The sequence below is a fragment of the Oryctolagus cuniculus genome, chromosome 1 (genome assembly GCF_964237555.1).
Source record: "Oryctolagus cuniculus chromosome 1, mOryCun1.1, whole genome shotgun sequence".
NCBI lineage: Eukaryota > Metazoa > Chordata > Mammalia > Lagomorpha > Leporidae > Oryctolagus > Oryctolagus cuniculus.
Genome location: NC_091432.1, coordinates 65,272,719 through 65,286,636, shown reverse-complemented (window position 1 = coordinate 65,286,636; position 13,918 = coordinate 65,272,719). Strand labels below are relative to the sequence as shown.

At 54.1% G+C, this 13,918-nt stretch overlaps 1 protein-coding gene across 1 annotated transcript; it reads left to right on the top strand.

Annotated features, from left to right (window-relative positions):
• Window positions 1-5,539: 5,539 nt before the first annotated feature.
• UCP2 (uncoupling protein 2) lies at window positions 5,540-12,048 on the top strand. The gene is made up of 8 exons (XM_002708700.5): window positions 5,540-5,881; window positions 6,578-6,734; window positions 9,074-9,296; window positions 9,456-9,666; window positions 10,397-10,591; window positions 10,671-10,772; window positions 11,072-11,252; window positions 11,613-12,048. Exons 3-8 carry the CDS (start codon window positions 9,171-9,173, stop codon window positions 11,725-11,727), a joined length of 930 nt encoding a protein of 309 aa, XP_002708746.1. The 5' UTR covers window positions 5,540-5,881; window positions 6,578-6,734; window positions 9,074-9,170; the 3' UTR covers window positions 11,728-12,048.
• The last annotated feature ends 1,870 nt before the right edge of the window (window positions 12,049-13,918 follow it).

Here is a 13,918-nt window from a genome sequence, read left to right as displayed (position 1 = left end):
AAGAAAGCGAGGGCTGCAGGAGCCACGTGTTATGAACTGAATGTGTGTACCCCTCACCTCAGCTCCTATGTTTAAGCTCTAAGCCCCACCATGATAGTGCTTGGAGGAGGGGTCTTTGGGAGGTATTTAGGTTTAGATGCAATCATTACGTGAAGTCTCCATAATGGGATTAGTGTCATGATGACAGGAAGAGAGACAACAGCTCTTTCTCCTCACTATGTGAGGGCATGGCGAGAACGCAGCCATCATTAAGCCAGGAAGACAGCCCTCCAACCCCAAAACCAAATTGGCAGGAACCTTGACCTTGAATTCCTTAGCCTCCAGAATTATGACAAATAAATTCCTCTTGTCTGAGCCTGCCAGCCCATGGTGTTTTATTGTGGCAGTCCAAGCCAGACACAGATGCTGTGACTTGCAGCAAAGATCTCAATAAAAATTAAACCCTGCTGGTTCCCACAGCCCCTCTCACCAGTGAGTCTAGCTCATCAGAGTAGGACCCTGCAGCACGTCAGACCAGTTATCAGAAGTCACCCCTAGAAGTCAGATCCCCATTTCCTTTACCGTTCAAGGGTACAAGACGTTAAAACCTGTGGGCTGTATTTCAGGGTTGCTATTACTATTATTATTATGTCTTGGAATCACACCAACCTCAAGTAATTTCTACTTCCTAGGTGCTCACTGTGCAGAATAATAGGATGGGAGAAACCTTTTCCGTTAGGTAGAACAGAACCAGCTACAAGGAGACTCAGCTTGTGTCAATAGGGGTTCATAAAGCATTGCAAAAATGAAGGTACAGAGTGGACGTGGACGGCAGGAATATGGCGGTGCCATATGCTTCTAGTCAAACAGAAAGTTCCGTGATGTCCCTGATGAGAAAGCAGAACGTGGCTTGACTTCCTGCTTAGAGCAACTGAAAGCAGAGTCATTTAAAACAGTCACTGAGGAAGCAACTGGCTTCAAAAACAAAACAGAACTCTGATGTTGCCACAACAGAAACAGACTGGGTATCACTTGAGCTGCGCTTCGGCATTCCTCTGTTTAGTTCTGAGTTAACTGAGAAAGTCCGTAGGAAAACTACTACCCACAACCTTTTCAGAAAAGCAAGCCTTCACAAAAGCAAGCTCTCACATTCCCGTGGAAAATTCTCTCCTCATGTCCTTAAGTTTGTTCACTCTTTTAAAAAGATTTATTGTTATTTGAAAGGGAGGGGGAGAGAGAGAGAGATGGAGATATTGAGAAGGATCTTCTCTATCCGTTGGTTCACTCCCCAAATGAGTTCAATAGTGAGGTCCAGGCCAGGCCAATGCCAGGAGCCAGGAACTCCATCCAGGTCTCCCACAGGGGTGGCAGGAACCCAAGCACTTGTGCAATCTTCCATTGCCTTCCCAGGCACATCAGTAGGGAGCTGGACTGGAAGCAGAGGAGCCAGGACTCCAACTGGCACTCCGGGATGTGGGAAGCAGGTGTCCCAATTGGTGGCTTAACCTGCTGGACCACAATACCTGCTCCATGTTCATTCTTTTCTAGGAAGGTGTTTCAACACTGGATGTTCACAGAAAGGCCAAATTTTCAAGTTTTCTTTACCATCTTAATTTCCACTTCCTGAAAAAATGTAATGGGATGCCAGCATCCCAGGCAGAGCTTGACCTACCATGCCACAATGCCAGCCCTAAGTTCTTTTTTTTAATAATTACTATATTTTTACCTAAAGGCAATCTGTACATTTTATGTAACTAAAAAGAAACTTTTAGGCTTTACGATGACTTAACATTTATAAGCAGTCATTATGAATAATGCAATGGTGATTTTATGTATTCATTTATTAAACACATACCTTGTTCAATTTTGTATTTTGTTACCTGTTAGGAAAGGAGTTGCGGATTGGTGTCTCCTCACACAGGGCACCATAAATGTTAGGAAAAGAGGCGCAGATAGAGGGGAGGCAGTGTATGAATTTACAACCAGGCTGAATTTATTCAGAGAAAATAAATTTGTAGAGGTGGGTGACCACATGATGGAACAGGTGGCAGAAGGCCCCAACCCCAAGAGGCCCGGCCTTTTAGGAGGCCTGGGGATGGGGGTGGGCGTAGGGAGCAGCAGGCAGAGGGGAATTCCTAGAACTGGTCCTTCAAATGTTTGAGCAACTAGTCTTTCAGGTGACTGTGGCAGTGGGGTATGAAAGCAAAAAGGTGTGAGATCCAATTGAGATTCAAGGTCAAGGAATACATTCCAATGTTTATCTATCTTTTGGGCAGTGAGCAAGAATGGCTAAGGCTTAATCCATCATTACCTACATTTTTGGGGATAATGGAAAGAGATTTAACTCTTCCTATGAAAAGGCTTGGCATTGAAGTAGCAAAAATGGGGCCAGCGCTGTGGCGTAGTGAATAAAGCTGCTGCCTGCAGTACTGACATCCCATATGGGCACCAGTTCAAATTCTGGCTGCTCCCACTTCCAATTCAGCTCTTTGCTATGGCCTTGGAAGGCAATAAAAAACAGCCCAAATTCTTGGGCCCCTGCACCTGCATGGGAGACCTGGAGGAAGCTCCTGGCTCCTGGCTTCAGATAGGCCCAGCCTTAGCCATTGTGGCGATTTAGGGAGTGAACCGGCAGAGAGAAGACCTCTCTCTCTTTGCTTCTGCCTTTCTGTAATTCTTTCAAATAAATAAATAAATCTTTTAAAAAATAAAATAAGCATGTACTATTGAGAGAGGACATGACGTGGCATCAAATATTCCTGAGGGACTAGAGTATAGCAAAGCAGTTCTGACGCTGCTAGAGAAGCCCACCTCCTATATCGGGTGCCTGTGTGTGAGCCCCAGCATCACTCCCAACTCCAGCTTCCTGCTAATGTGCACCCCGGGAGTCAGAAGCTGACGGTTCAAGTAGCTTGGACCTGCCACGCATGCGGGAGACCAGGATGGAGTTCCCAGCTCTTGGGTTTGGCCTGATTCAGTCTGTCTGATCCAGACATTTGGAAAATAAAGCAGCAGATAGGAGATCTTATGTCTGTCTGCTTATCTCCCTTTCTGCCTTTCAAATGAATGAAATAAAAATTTATAATTAAAAAAATAATGTATGATTATTTTCTTCTCTCTTTTTAAAAGTGTAGATACTTTTATGTCTTTTTTGGTGGGGCACAGAGAAACTAGTACAAGGATACTTCAAACAGTTCATGAAGAAATGGAATTAAAAGAAGTGTAGGGGTAGTCATTGCGGAGTAGCAGGTTAAGTTGTCATTTGGGATGTCCTCACCCCTTATAGGAGTGCCTGTTGGAGTCCTAGCTTCCTGGTTTCTGATTCAGCTTCCTGAAAATGCACCAGGGAAGGCAGCAGACAATGGTTCAAGTCCTTGGTTCCCTGCCACCCACCTGGGAGACCTGCATGGAGTTCTGGGCTCCTAACTTTGGGTTGGCCCAGACTCAGGCTGCTGTAGGCATTTGGAGAATGAACCCATGGATGGAAGACCTTTCTCTATCTTCCTCTCTCTTTCTCCGCCCCCCCATCTCTTTAATTTTGCCTTTCAAATAAATAAATACATCTTTAAAACTCCATACATAGTTTTTTTTTCATAATGCACATTTTCCATGAAGTTTTAAGGATCCATGTACAATCTACTTGATATTTTTAGTAGAAATTGCCAAAGATAGAAATGTCTAACTTCTTTTTATGTTGGCTATTACCTGATGTCTTCAGTTTTCTCTTTGAACTTCTCGTTTTCAGTGTTTCAAACACAATTTGCATTTAAAGATCTTAAAGTTCCAAAAATGCAAACATGGTGGATTTTCTGCCATGATGTTAAAATTATAAAACAAAATGTCTGAAACTTCATCATTTTGATTATTGCTACACGTAACACGTTTACAAATACATACACAATTTAATGAAACAGATAATAAATATGTTTTCAAAATGCACCTATCTGTACATACATTCACCAATTTATCCACAGCCTGTTTTATGAGTTGGACAAGCTGCTTGCTAAAAATACAGAGGTACAGTGTCTATAGTACTACTCTGATCTGCCTGGCTCTATCAGAACAAAAGGCTTTATTTTAACAGAATTTCTTCTTAAGGAATTCATACTGAATCCTGTGATTTCTACTTCCCTTAAGTGTTCCTGCATCATCCTTTCAAAAGTCTCTTGATTTTTTTTTGGTGGTGGTGGGGGCGGTTAGGAAAAAGCAAACATCCCATGGGTGTATAATCTTTGGAATCCAAATTTTCCTTTTGACACCCAGGGTTACATTTGCAGGCCTTTTGTTTCCTTGACGGTCACTGACAAATTCAGCCATCTCACCACAAATGCACTGGGAATCCTGGGAATATGTTCGTTACAGGCGGAGAGCAGCTCACATGCAAAAGCTAGACCAGCAAGTAGATGGGAGACCCCACAGTGGCCCAGATTTCCTGCCTGGACTTCTGTCTCCAGTCTGTTCTGCTGGACTGTGTGCCCAGTGTGTTTGTCTTTCCCTCTACAGGTCGCCACTCGCCAGGCAGCCACTGCGCCCTCCTGTGCCCTGACAATGACTTCTAAAGGCAGACAATACAACAAACACGCCCGTGGTGCCAGATGGACCAGGGTTTAAGTCAGAGCTCACTGCGGTGGGACGTTTGGCCGGTGATCTCACCTCTTTGGAACTCTGTGAAAACGGAGGCTAACACCGGCCTCACTAGGGTTACTGGAAGTGTTCACATTGAATCCCACACCCACGAATGTCCATCCCCACCCGATCCCCCCACTGCGCTTTCCAGAGAACTTGCCGCCCTTGGGGCCCGTGATACCAGAAACACAGGACCAGGCTTCCTGCCCTTGAGGGGCTGACATGCAGACAGGCAAAGCCCACGCCCTCCCTGAGCAATCCCTGAGGCAAACAAGGATGAAGAAGGCGCCAACAGAGACCTAGTTCCTTTTCTCCCCAGATGCGTTGGTCCGGCCACAGGACCCACTTATTGTTTTGGTGTCTGTCACCTCCCACAAGGCCGGCAGCAACCTGACTCCCGTTCTCTTCCCACGCGGCCGGCTCGAGCCCTGCTCTGCTTTCTCCCTCGCTGGGCACCAGCCCGTTTGTTCCTCTGCCCCTGGGGACAGGGAGTCACGCTTGATGTACCCGCTCCGCCCAGACTTGAAGTCTTTAGGGCAAGATCGGTCCACCATGAAAAGGCGGGAACGCCATCTGCGCCTCACGACCGTTGCCGGTTGCCGGGCCACCTGCTGCTGCAGCCCGGATTGGTTGTTTCTCCTGGCAGCGTGGTGGTCTTAACCAATCGATGGCGAGGCCGGCCGGGAGGGCCCGCCCCCTCCAGCTGCAGTTCCCGGCGGGGCGGGTGGTTTGCCGCTCAGAGCAGAGGTCGCGTTCGGAGCTGGGCCCGTCTAGAAGGAGAACACTGACTCCCGTGCCAGCCTCTGGGCCGCTGTTAGAAAGTTCCCTGAATGGGATGCAAATGTTGTTGTAACCCTAGTCAAGCTTCCGCTTCTCCCGGGAGTCCATTTTGCCATCCTCAGCAAACCCCGGAAGCTTGTGGGAGATGAAGGCGGGGAGGGGTGAGGGGGTCATCGTCCCCGGGGACGAAGGGGTGAACGCGTGCTCCTTCGGCACCGAACTGGAAGAGGAGGAAAGCGCGAAGAGAATCCTAAGTGGAACTTATGGATCCCCTCGCCCCTCGTTTGAGCCGGTTGGCCCCGCCCACCCCAGACCACGCCCCACCCCGCAGACCGCGCCCCTGAGCCTTAAGTTGCGCGCGCCCGCCTTCGCGGACCTTACCTCAAGCCCCGCGGGCCACCCCTTCGCATCGGAGTTCGTCGGCGCTAGCAGCACTCGCCCTCCGGCTCGCCCACCGACAGAGCCGCCCGCACTCTTGTGTTCTCTCTTAGGCTCGGTGAGCTCAGAACCGGCGGGCCCCAGCCCTGCACCTGCTCCGCGCCCGCCGTCCCCGCCGCCACGCGGGCCCGCGCACTCCTTGCTCCCAGTCTAGTTTGTACTTTGGCTCTCTGTCCTCGGCTCTTTTTTCTTTACCTCTTTTCTAACTTTTGTACGTTCCCTCTCGAGCCCAATTGGCTGTAATTTAAGCCTCCATACTTTTCACTCCTTCGCTTCGGCCACGATGCCCAGCTCGCCTTGGGTGGGAGTCCGATGGCCAGAATGACCTCATCCTTCCCAGGCGGCTGCAGGCCCTGAGCCCCCAGCGCTTCTCCTGGAGCTGTTTCTACAGGTGGAGGCTCTGAGCTGCTCTATCGGTCCCTTGCAGGGCAGGCACCCAACCTCTCCAACCTTCTGCAGCCGGGGCTGGGTCCTGGCGGGGCCCCCTAGAAAGATCCCCGGCAGCAGATCTGCTGACCGTGATGAGAGTGCTTATCTGGAGTACTGAGCGTCAGGAACCGAGCCCGAATGTGGTACTAAGCAGAAATGGGAAGGAAGACTTTTTATTCCCCCCACCTCTGGTGTTTGCACTTGATTTGTCTCCGGCTGCTCCCCCAACTCCCCACAATGCAAGGGCTGAGGGGCCTTGTGTGCTGGGGTGCAATGCTGTAAGGGGGTTTCTCTTCCTAAGTTCTTGCTTTGTTCTCACCCGCAGGTCACATAGTATGAACTTTAAGTGTTTCGTCTCCCAACCGTTTTCTATGGAAAACCCAGGGGATCGGGGGATGATAGCCACTGGCGGCTTTGAAGAACGGGACGCCTTTAGAGAAGCTTGATCTTGGAGGCCTCAGCGTGAGACCTTACGCAGCCGGGTAAGAGCGCAGTCCCCTGAGGCTGGGGTGGGGGTGGGGGGAATCTCAGGAGCACCATGCCCCCACTGAAGTGGCCGTTCACAGTTCACAGAGCGCTTTCATATCCCCATCGCATCTGGCCCTTCAATCCAGCCTGGCCAGCCGAGGGTGGAGGGCTGAGGCCCAGCTGGGGAGACTGATTGGCCCCAGGTCACCCTTGGAGTTAGCAGCAGAACCAGGACCGGAACCTGTGTGTTTTGTTTTTTGTTTTGTTTTGTTTTTTAAGATTTATTTATTTGAAAGTCAGAGTTACGGAGAGAGGTAGAGACAGAGAGAGAGGTCTTCCATCGCTGGTTGGTTCACTCCGCAATTGGTTGCAACGGCTGGAGCTGAGCCGATCCAAAGCCAGGAGCCAGGAGCTTCCTCCAGGTCTCCCACACGACCCAAGGACTTGGGAGAGCTGGATTGCAAATGGAGCAGCCAGGTCTTGAACTGGCACCCATATGGGATGCCGATGCTGGCGCTTCAGGCCAGGGCATTAACCCACTGCGCCACAGCGCCGGCCCCCCGCCCCTTTTTTTTTTTTTTTTTTCTTAAAAGATGTATTTATTTGAACGTCTGAGTTACACAGAGAAGGAGAGGCAGAGAGAGAGAGAACTTTCCTTGTGAAAGACCCTGCCTGTGCCTGGGGCTGAGTAAACAACAGGGAAGAAATGAAGGGTCCGGCGTCAGTGCACCGCAAACAGTAGAAACGTTGGAGCCTGCAGACGGGGCTCTCAGCAGCTCTATCAGCTAACACGGAAGTAAGGGCAGCCCCTCCCAGGGCTGCTCTGAGGGCTAAGTGGGCTAAGCCAGTGCCCCGGGGTAAGGGAAACAAGTGGAGTGAGGACAGAAGTAGAGCATTTCTAGGGGGTGTCAGGGTGGAGGGCATGGGGAGCCTGGGAGCTCCTTCATTGACCTACTCTGCCATGTGTGCACCCGTCTTCACGGAGCCTCTTGTGGGCCAGACTCTAGGGGAACCTGAGTATGATCAGGCCCTGCCCTATAGGAGCTCCCAGTGCCATTGCCATGGTGAAAAAAAAAAAAGATCTCGTTTGCCCTGTTTTGCCCCAGCCATCTGGGCTGAGCAGTCTGGGCGGGAGGGGGCATGGGACTGTGTTTCATGGGTCTCTGTGTTCACGGTTGACTCCCACCACCTCAGCCAGCCGGCCAGCCGCTCCGTCCTCCTGAGCCCCAGCAACAGCAGCAGCCAATCAGGCTGGGCTCGGAGCAGCTGCTCCTATGAAATCAGAGATGTGAGCTCAGGAAAGGAGAAGCAGGGTGCCCTGCCCCACGGGGGTGCCGGGCTCACTTCCTCCACAGGGCAGTGGAGGAGGGTGTGTTTCTAACATGAGGACAAAATGGAGCCTGGGGTTTCCTGTGTCAGCCTTCAGAACTCTGACCCTCACCTCTGCATCCCTGCCTCTCGCGGTGAGGGTGTGAATCCCCCTATGTGAGAAGAAAGAAAATTGGCCAAGAGGGAGAGCAGTTTCCCTGCATCACCTGGCAGGCCAGGAGGAGCCCCGGGTCTCAGCTTACTCTCAGCCTCAAGAATCCCCCAGTGTCCTTTAAGACCCAGTTCAAGGTTACTAAAAAGTCTTTTCTGACCACTCATGCCTCTCCCAGTAGAGTTGTTCGCCCCTCTGCATTTTCAGAACACATCTTGCAAGTGCCCAATGCAGCTGGAATCCCCCGAGCCCTTCGAGGGTAGATGCTGCCCCCCGTGTCTCAGTGACCCAGTGCCCTGCCAAGCAGTCCTGGGAGAAGAGTGACTAGAGAACCTGAGCTGTGTGGGGGCTGGGGGCCAGCATTTACCAGATGGGCTGGCGAGGGACTGAATGTGCCATGTGGTCCCTTCGTTTTCTTCCCAACTTGAGCAATTCCGGGTCTCCAGGAGCCGCTCTTGCTAGGAGTCCAGAACGTAAGCCTGCGGGGCTGGGGCTGGCAGGTCCTGGCGTGGCTGAAACCATTCCCCCTGCCCTGCAGCCAGAGCCCCAGAAGCAGGAATGTGGGCAGCTTCAGTAAAACCCCTGCACCCAGGAGGCCAAGGGCTGGGCCAGTGGCTCTGTGGGGCACACCAGGATAGCCCTGGTCCTGTACGGAAAGGGAGACAGCCCACGCAGAGCACAGCCTTGCTGGGCAGGAATCACTTCTCCGGCCCCTACTTGAGCACTTCTGGAACGACTGTGTTCTCTCTCTCGAGGGGTCATCCCGAGTCCTGCTTAGGGACTTGGTGCTGTCCAGGAAGGTGGGTACGTGGGTGGTGAGCAGGGAAGGTCTGGGATATGGTTGCTGATGGGGCTTCTCTCCCCTGGGCTCAGATCCGGCAGAGTTCCTCTGTCTCGTCTTGTTGTGGATTGAAGGTGCCCATTCTCCAGTTTTTATCCATCTCCTGGGAGGTAGCAGGAAAGCAACACCATGGTTGGGTTCAAGGCCACAGATGTCCCCCCTACTGCCACTGTGAAGTTCCTGGGGGCCGGCACAGCTGCGTGCATCGCGGATCTCATCACCTTTCCCCTGGATACTGCTAAAGTCCGGCTGCAGGTGAGGGGAGAAAGCCCGGGGTCTCCTGAGGGGATCTAGTCGGCCCCTCCCCTAGGACACGGGTTCCTCAGGGGACTGTGAACTTGGGCACCTAGGGCTGGCAGGAGACGGGGAGGGCAACCTGCCTTTCCCTATAATCACCCTGTCTTGGCCCTGCAGATTCAAGGAGAAAGTCAGGGGTCAGTGCGTGCTGCAGCCAGCGCCCAGTACCGCGGCGTGCTGGGCACCATCCTGACCATGGTGCGCACCGAGGGCCCGCGCAGCCTCTACAACGGGCTGGTAGCTGGCCTGCAGCGCCAGATGAGCTTCGCCTCCGTCCGCATCGGCCTCTATGACTCCGTCAAACAGTTCTACACCAAGGGCTCTGAGCGTGAGTGTGGAGCCGGGCCGCAGGCCCTCGGGCCCTTCCTCTTGGTGAGGATTAGTTTCTAAGGAAGAGCAGGGAACTGGCAGGGGCTCTAATTCTCACGGTTCCTGGGCACCTGAGTTGTGCAAGGCCCTGAGCAGGGCATCGTCCCAGGACCTCCTCACGTCCACATGGGCAGTAGGCGGTATCATCGGGGCTACAGAGGAGGAGACTGGGGAGGTGCCAAGGGCGCAGACGGGGAGCCAGAAAACACACCTGAACACGTGCCTCCAAGGCCAGCATTCTGCTGTTTCTTCTCCTTAGCATGCCTTAACCATGCCAACCCTGCATCTGACACGTGAGGGAGGCTAGGAGCCCAGGACAAGAGGCTGACCTTCCCAAGATCACGAGGCAGGGAGGAATAGACCTGGGATGAGAACTCAAGTCTTGGGAGTCCCAGGCCATCAGAAAGCAGCCTGCCTCTGAGCCTTGGTTTTCCCCTTCATCGAATGGAAGTGATTGTGATTTCTCAGGCTGTTTTACAAAAGTCAGCACTGTCTCTTCTGTCTTCCTCCTTGCTGTGTCCCCAGCAGACAGAACACATTGACAGTGACACCTTGTGAGGCCAGGAGTCAGAGTGAAAGCTGCTCTGGATCCCGGTCCCAAAAGGGACAGTGACACTGGAGAGACGAGGTGGGGAGCGAGTGCCAGCCCTGCTGGACACTGACCCCGCCCCCCGGTGGTTCACCCACAGATGCTGGCCTCGGGAGCCGCCTCCTGGCAGGCAGCACCACAGGTGCCCTGGCTGTGGCTGTGGCCCAGCCCACGGACGTGGTAAAGGTCCGGTTCCAAGCTCAGGCGCGGGCTGGAGGTGGCCGAGGATACCAAAGCACTGTGGATGCGTACAGGACCATCGCCCGAGAGGAGGGGCTCCGTGGGCTCTGGAAAGGTGCGTGCCAGCTGCCCCCTGCCCATCCCCGTCCTCCCGCCCCTCCCTGCTCTCACGCGGCCTCTCCTTCCTCCTGCAGGCACGTCTCCCAACGTGGCTCGGAATGCCATTGTCAACTGTGCCGAGCTGGTCACCTATGACCTCATCAAGGAAGCCCTCCTGAAGGCCAACATCATGACAGGTGAGTCGGGGCCGACGGTGCTGGGGCTTGCCCTTGCCCCGCCCGCGGGCGCCCCCTGAAGACCAGCTGTGCGCCGCCCGTGTGCCCCTTGCTTGCAGAATGGGGGGTTGCAGCTCCCAGCTGGCACGTTGAGGAATGGAGGCCGGATTGGCAAAGTGACTTTTTAGGGCCTCAGAAGAGGTCCCAGCGGGGGTCTCTGTCTCTTTAAAACCACACAACCCCAGCTGCTTAGGGAACTTCCTTCCCGTCTGGAGAGCTGAGTGGGGGGCTCTGACGGCCTTGCCTGCTCCTCCCGCCAGATGACCTCCCTTGCCACTTCACGTCCGCCTTTGGAGCCGGCTTTTGCACCACCGTCATCGCCTCCCCCGTCGACGTGGTCAAGACGAGATACATGAACTCTGCCCTGGGCCAGTACCGCAGCGCTGGCCACTGCGCCCTCACCATGCTCCAGAAGGAGGGGCCCCGAGCCTTCTACAAAGGGTGAGCCCCTGACCGCCCCCACCCCCACCCCCAACTCCAGGGCTCCTGGCTGTCCGCTCCCACACAGGTGTGTGAGAATCACCTTGAAGCGAGTAGCAACCAAGTGACGAGCTGCGTCTAACCCCGGTCCTAGTGTCGGACCAGCAGGCCCACGTGCCCAGTGTAAATGCTTTCTCTTGGAGTTGCTGTCGTCCCTGCTTCACGCGTGTTCAGCGGTCACTCGGGGACCACAGCTGGGAAGCTCAGACCACTGGGCCCCCTGCGCCTCCTCTGGGAGAGAGCCCCCGGCTTGGATTGGATGCCCAGGCCCCGTGGGGAAGCAGAACCACTCCACCTGACCCTTGTTCTCTCTGCCCCTAGGTTCATGCCCTCCTTTCTCCGCTTGGGCTCCTGGAACGTGGTGATGTTCGTCACCTATGAGCAGCTGAAACGGGCCCTCACGGCTGCCTGTGCGTCCCGGGAAGCCCCCTTCTGAGCCGTCCTGCTGCCGACCTTGACACCTCTGGCTCTGCCTTCAGCTGCAGCGGGGCCCTGCTTCCTTTTCTTCCGTCCCCCCGCCCTGCCCTCTTTCCCTGCCTCTTCCCAACATCTTCCCCTCCCTCCCCCATTCCAATCCCCCCACCACCTCCCCAGCTACCTCTCCGGGCTGGTAGTGCTGACCCCATTTGACATGGGAGAGGCCTACCACCAGCCGGGATCCCAAGCCCTCAGTCCCTGGAAAAGTTCAGTCTGAATCTTTGCCTGGCTCCTAGCCTAGCCCAGCCCAACTGTCGCCCATAAAGCAAGCTCAACCTTGGTGTCTCTTCCCTCTGTGTAGCTGCTACCACAGGTCTCGCTCCGATGGGTCCTGTGTTTGGGCACCTACTGGGCAGGGGAGGAGACCCTGACTACAAGAGGGGGTGTGACCCATCTTCCACCTGCAGCATCCAGGCTGGGGCCCATGGAGGTTATCTGGTGCATGTCTGTGGATGTCTCTCTCCAGACCTAGGTGCCGGGCAAGGAGTCCCGTGAAGGAGCAGCCGAGAGAGACACACAGTGGCTGTCCTCTCGCCCTCCCCTCCCTTCCCAGGTCACCTGAGCTTTCACTCGTGTCGCTCCCCCTCTTCGTGGAGGAACAACACTAAGCCCTGCCTAGGCTTCATATCCGAGTCACGGCACCATTATGTCGCTCCCCCTCTTCGTGGAGGAACGACACAGGACCCTGCGCTGTTCTTTCGTCTGCTCGGCCCTCCCCGGGTTTGCTGCTGGTTCTTCCCGGGTTGGCTACTGTCCCTTCCACCTCCGTGGAAGGGCAGTTCCCCCTGCCACTTTCCCCACTTCCGCAGGGGAGCAGCACACCGCCGGCCGGCTTTCTCTGGGGGCTGCACAGGTGTTCCTTCAGCTAGATGTTCCCCTTAGATGTTCCTCATAGATGTTCCTGGTGCATGCCGTCTCTCTCCTCCTTTATAGTCCTCCTCCGCCAATCCTAACTCGGCTGCCCACACGCCGAGTACGCTGCTCTCCTCCAATCAATAGCAAGTCCTACAGTTTATTAGTTGAACTGGAGGCAGCTGTGCGGAAGCTGTTTACTTCTCTCCCAGCGCCATATTGTGGGAGAGCAGATGCATAGAATAAGTCTTAATTCCAGTAACTCAGTCTAGTCCGGTTGCTCCCCACACACTCGCTCAGCGCCTGCTGATCTGCAAAACGAGGGTGCTCCTGTCTGCCCCGCATCTCCAGCTTTAGAAGAGCTTGGGACTCTTGGATGTTGTGGGCTTATTTAAATCCATTTTACAAACAAGAAACCTGCCTCCCCTAGTCCCAGAACCAGGGAGGCCAAGTCTGGCTGCTGCTCACTCCATAGCCGCAGATAGGAAGAAGTGTTACTGAACCGGGAGGGGCAGGCCTGACTCAGCAGAGGTTGGGTTCCAGGGCAAATATCCGGTCCTGCCAAGGGAGCTTCCACTTTGCAGTCTCACTGTATCCAAGGCTGGAGAGCCCAAGACAGGGGTGATAAGCAGGGCTTTGGCCACACAGTCTGTGCCCCTGTTCCCACAGCCTGTCCTCAGGTACAGCATGCAGGTGGCCAGGGCTACCTTTTTTTTTTTTTTTTTTTAATTAAGATTTATTTGAAAGAGAGGGAGAGAGGTCTTCCATTGTCTAGGTCACAACACAGATGGCTGCAACAACTGAGGCTGGGCCAGACCCAAACCAGGAACCAAGAATTCCATGTCAGGGGCAGGGACTGAAATACCTAAACCATTAACTGCTGCCTCCCAGGGGCAATAGCAGGTAGCCAGTTTGAACCAGCACTCTGATAGGGGATGCAGGCACCCTAAGCGGGGGCTTAACGTGCTGCCCACTAGACCCAGGGCAGGGACACTTCCTGTTTCTGGGAGTGGAGGACTATGAGGTCCCCAGATCCCATGGCATCCTGTGCAGGGCTGGGCCCTTAGAAGGAAGTCCCCCAGGCCCATTGTTGTAGATGTTGAAAGAAGCCAAGGGCCGAAACCGGTCCTGCAGGGAAGGACACCAGAGGCCGCAGCTGATTCGAACAGGACTCAACTCCCCTCCCCTTGCTGCTAGGCTTGCCCCCAGGGACCAAGGTTGGGGGTCTCCAGGAAGTCCCGTTTGGCGGCTATGGGGCCAGACCAGAGCACATGACCTTGCTCTCTATACCCTGCCTA

What these genes read in the sequence shown, in the direction of transcription:
- UCP2 (XM_002708700.5), top strand. Translation starts at nt 9,171, where the DNA reads ATGGTTGGGTTCAAGGCCACAGATGTCCCCCCTACTGCCACTGTGAAG. An exon ending in GCTCCGTGGGCTCTGGAAAG is followed by an intron (nt 10,592 to 10,670) that starts GTGCGTGCCAGC and finishes TTCCTCCTGCAG; the next exon opens with GCACGTCTCCCAACGTGGCT. An exon ending in CCCCGAGCCTTCTACAAAGG is followed by an intron (nt 11,253 to 11,612) that starts GTGAGCCCCTGA and finishes CTCTGCCCCTAG; the next exon opens with GTTCATGCCCTCCTTTCTCC.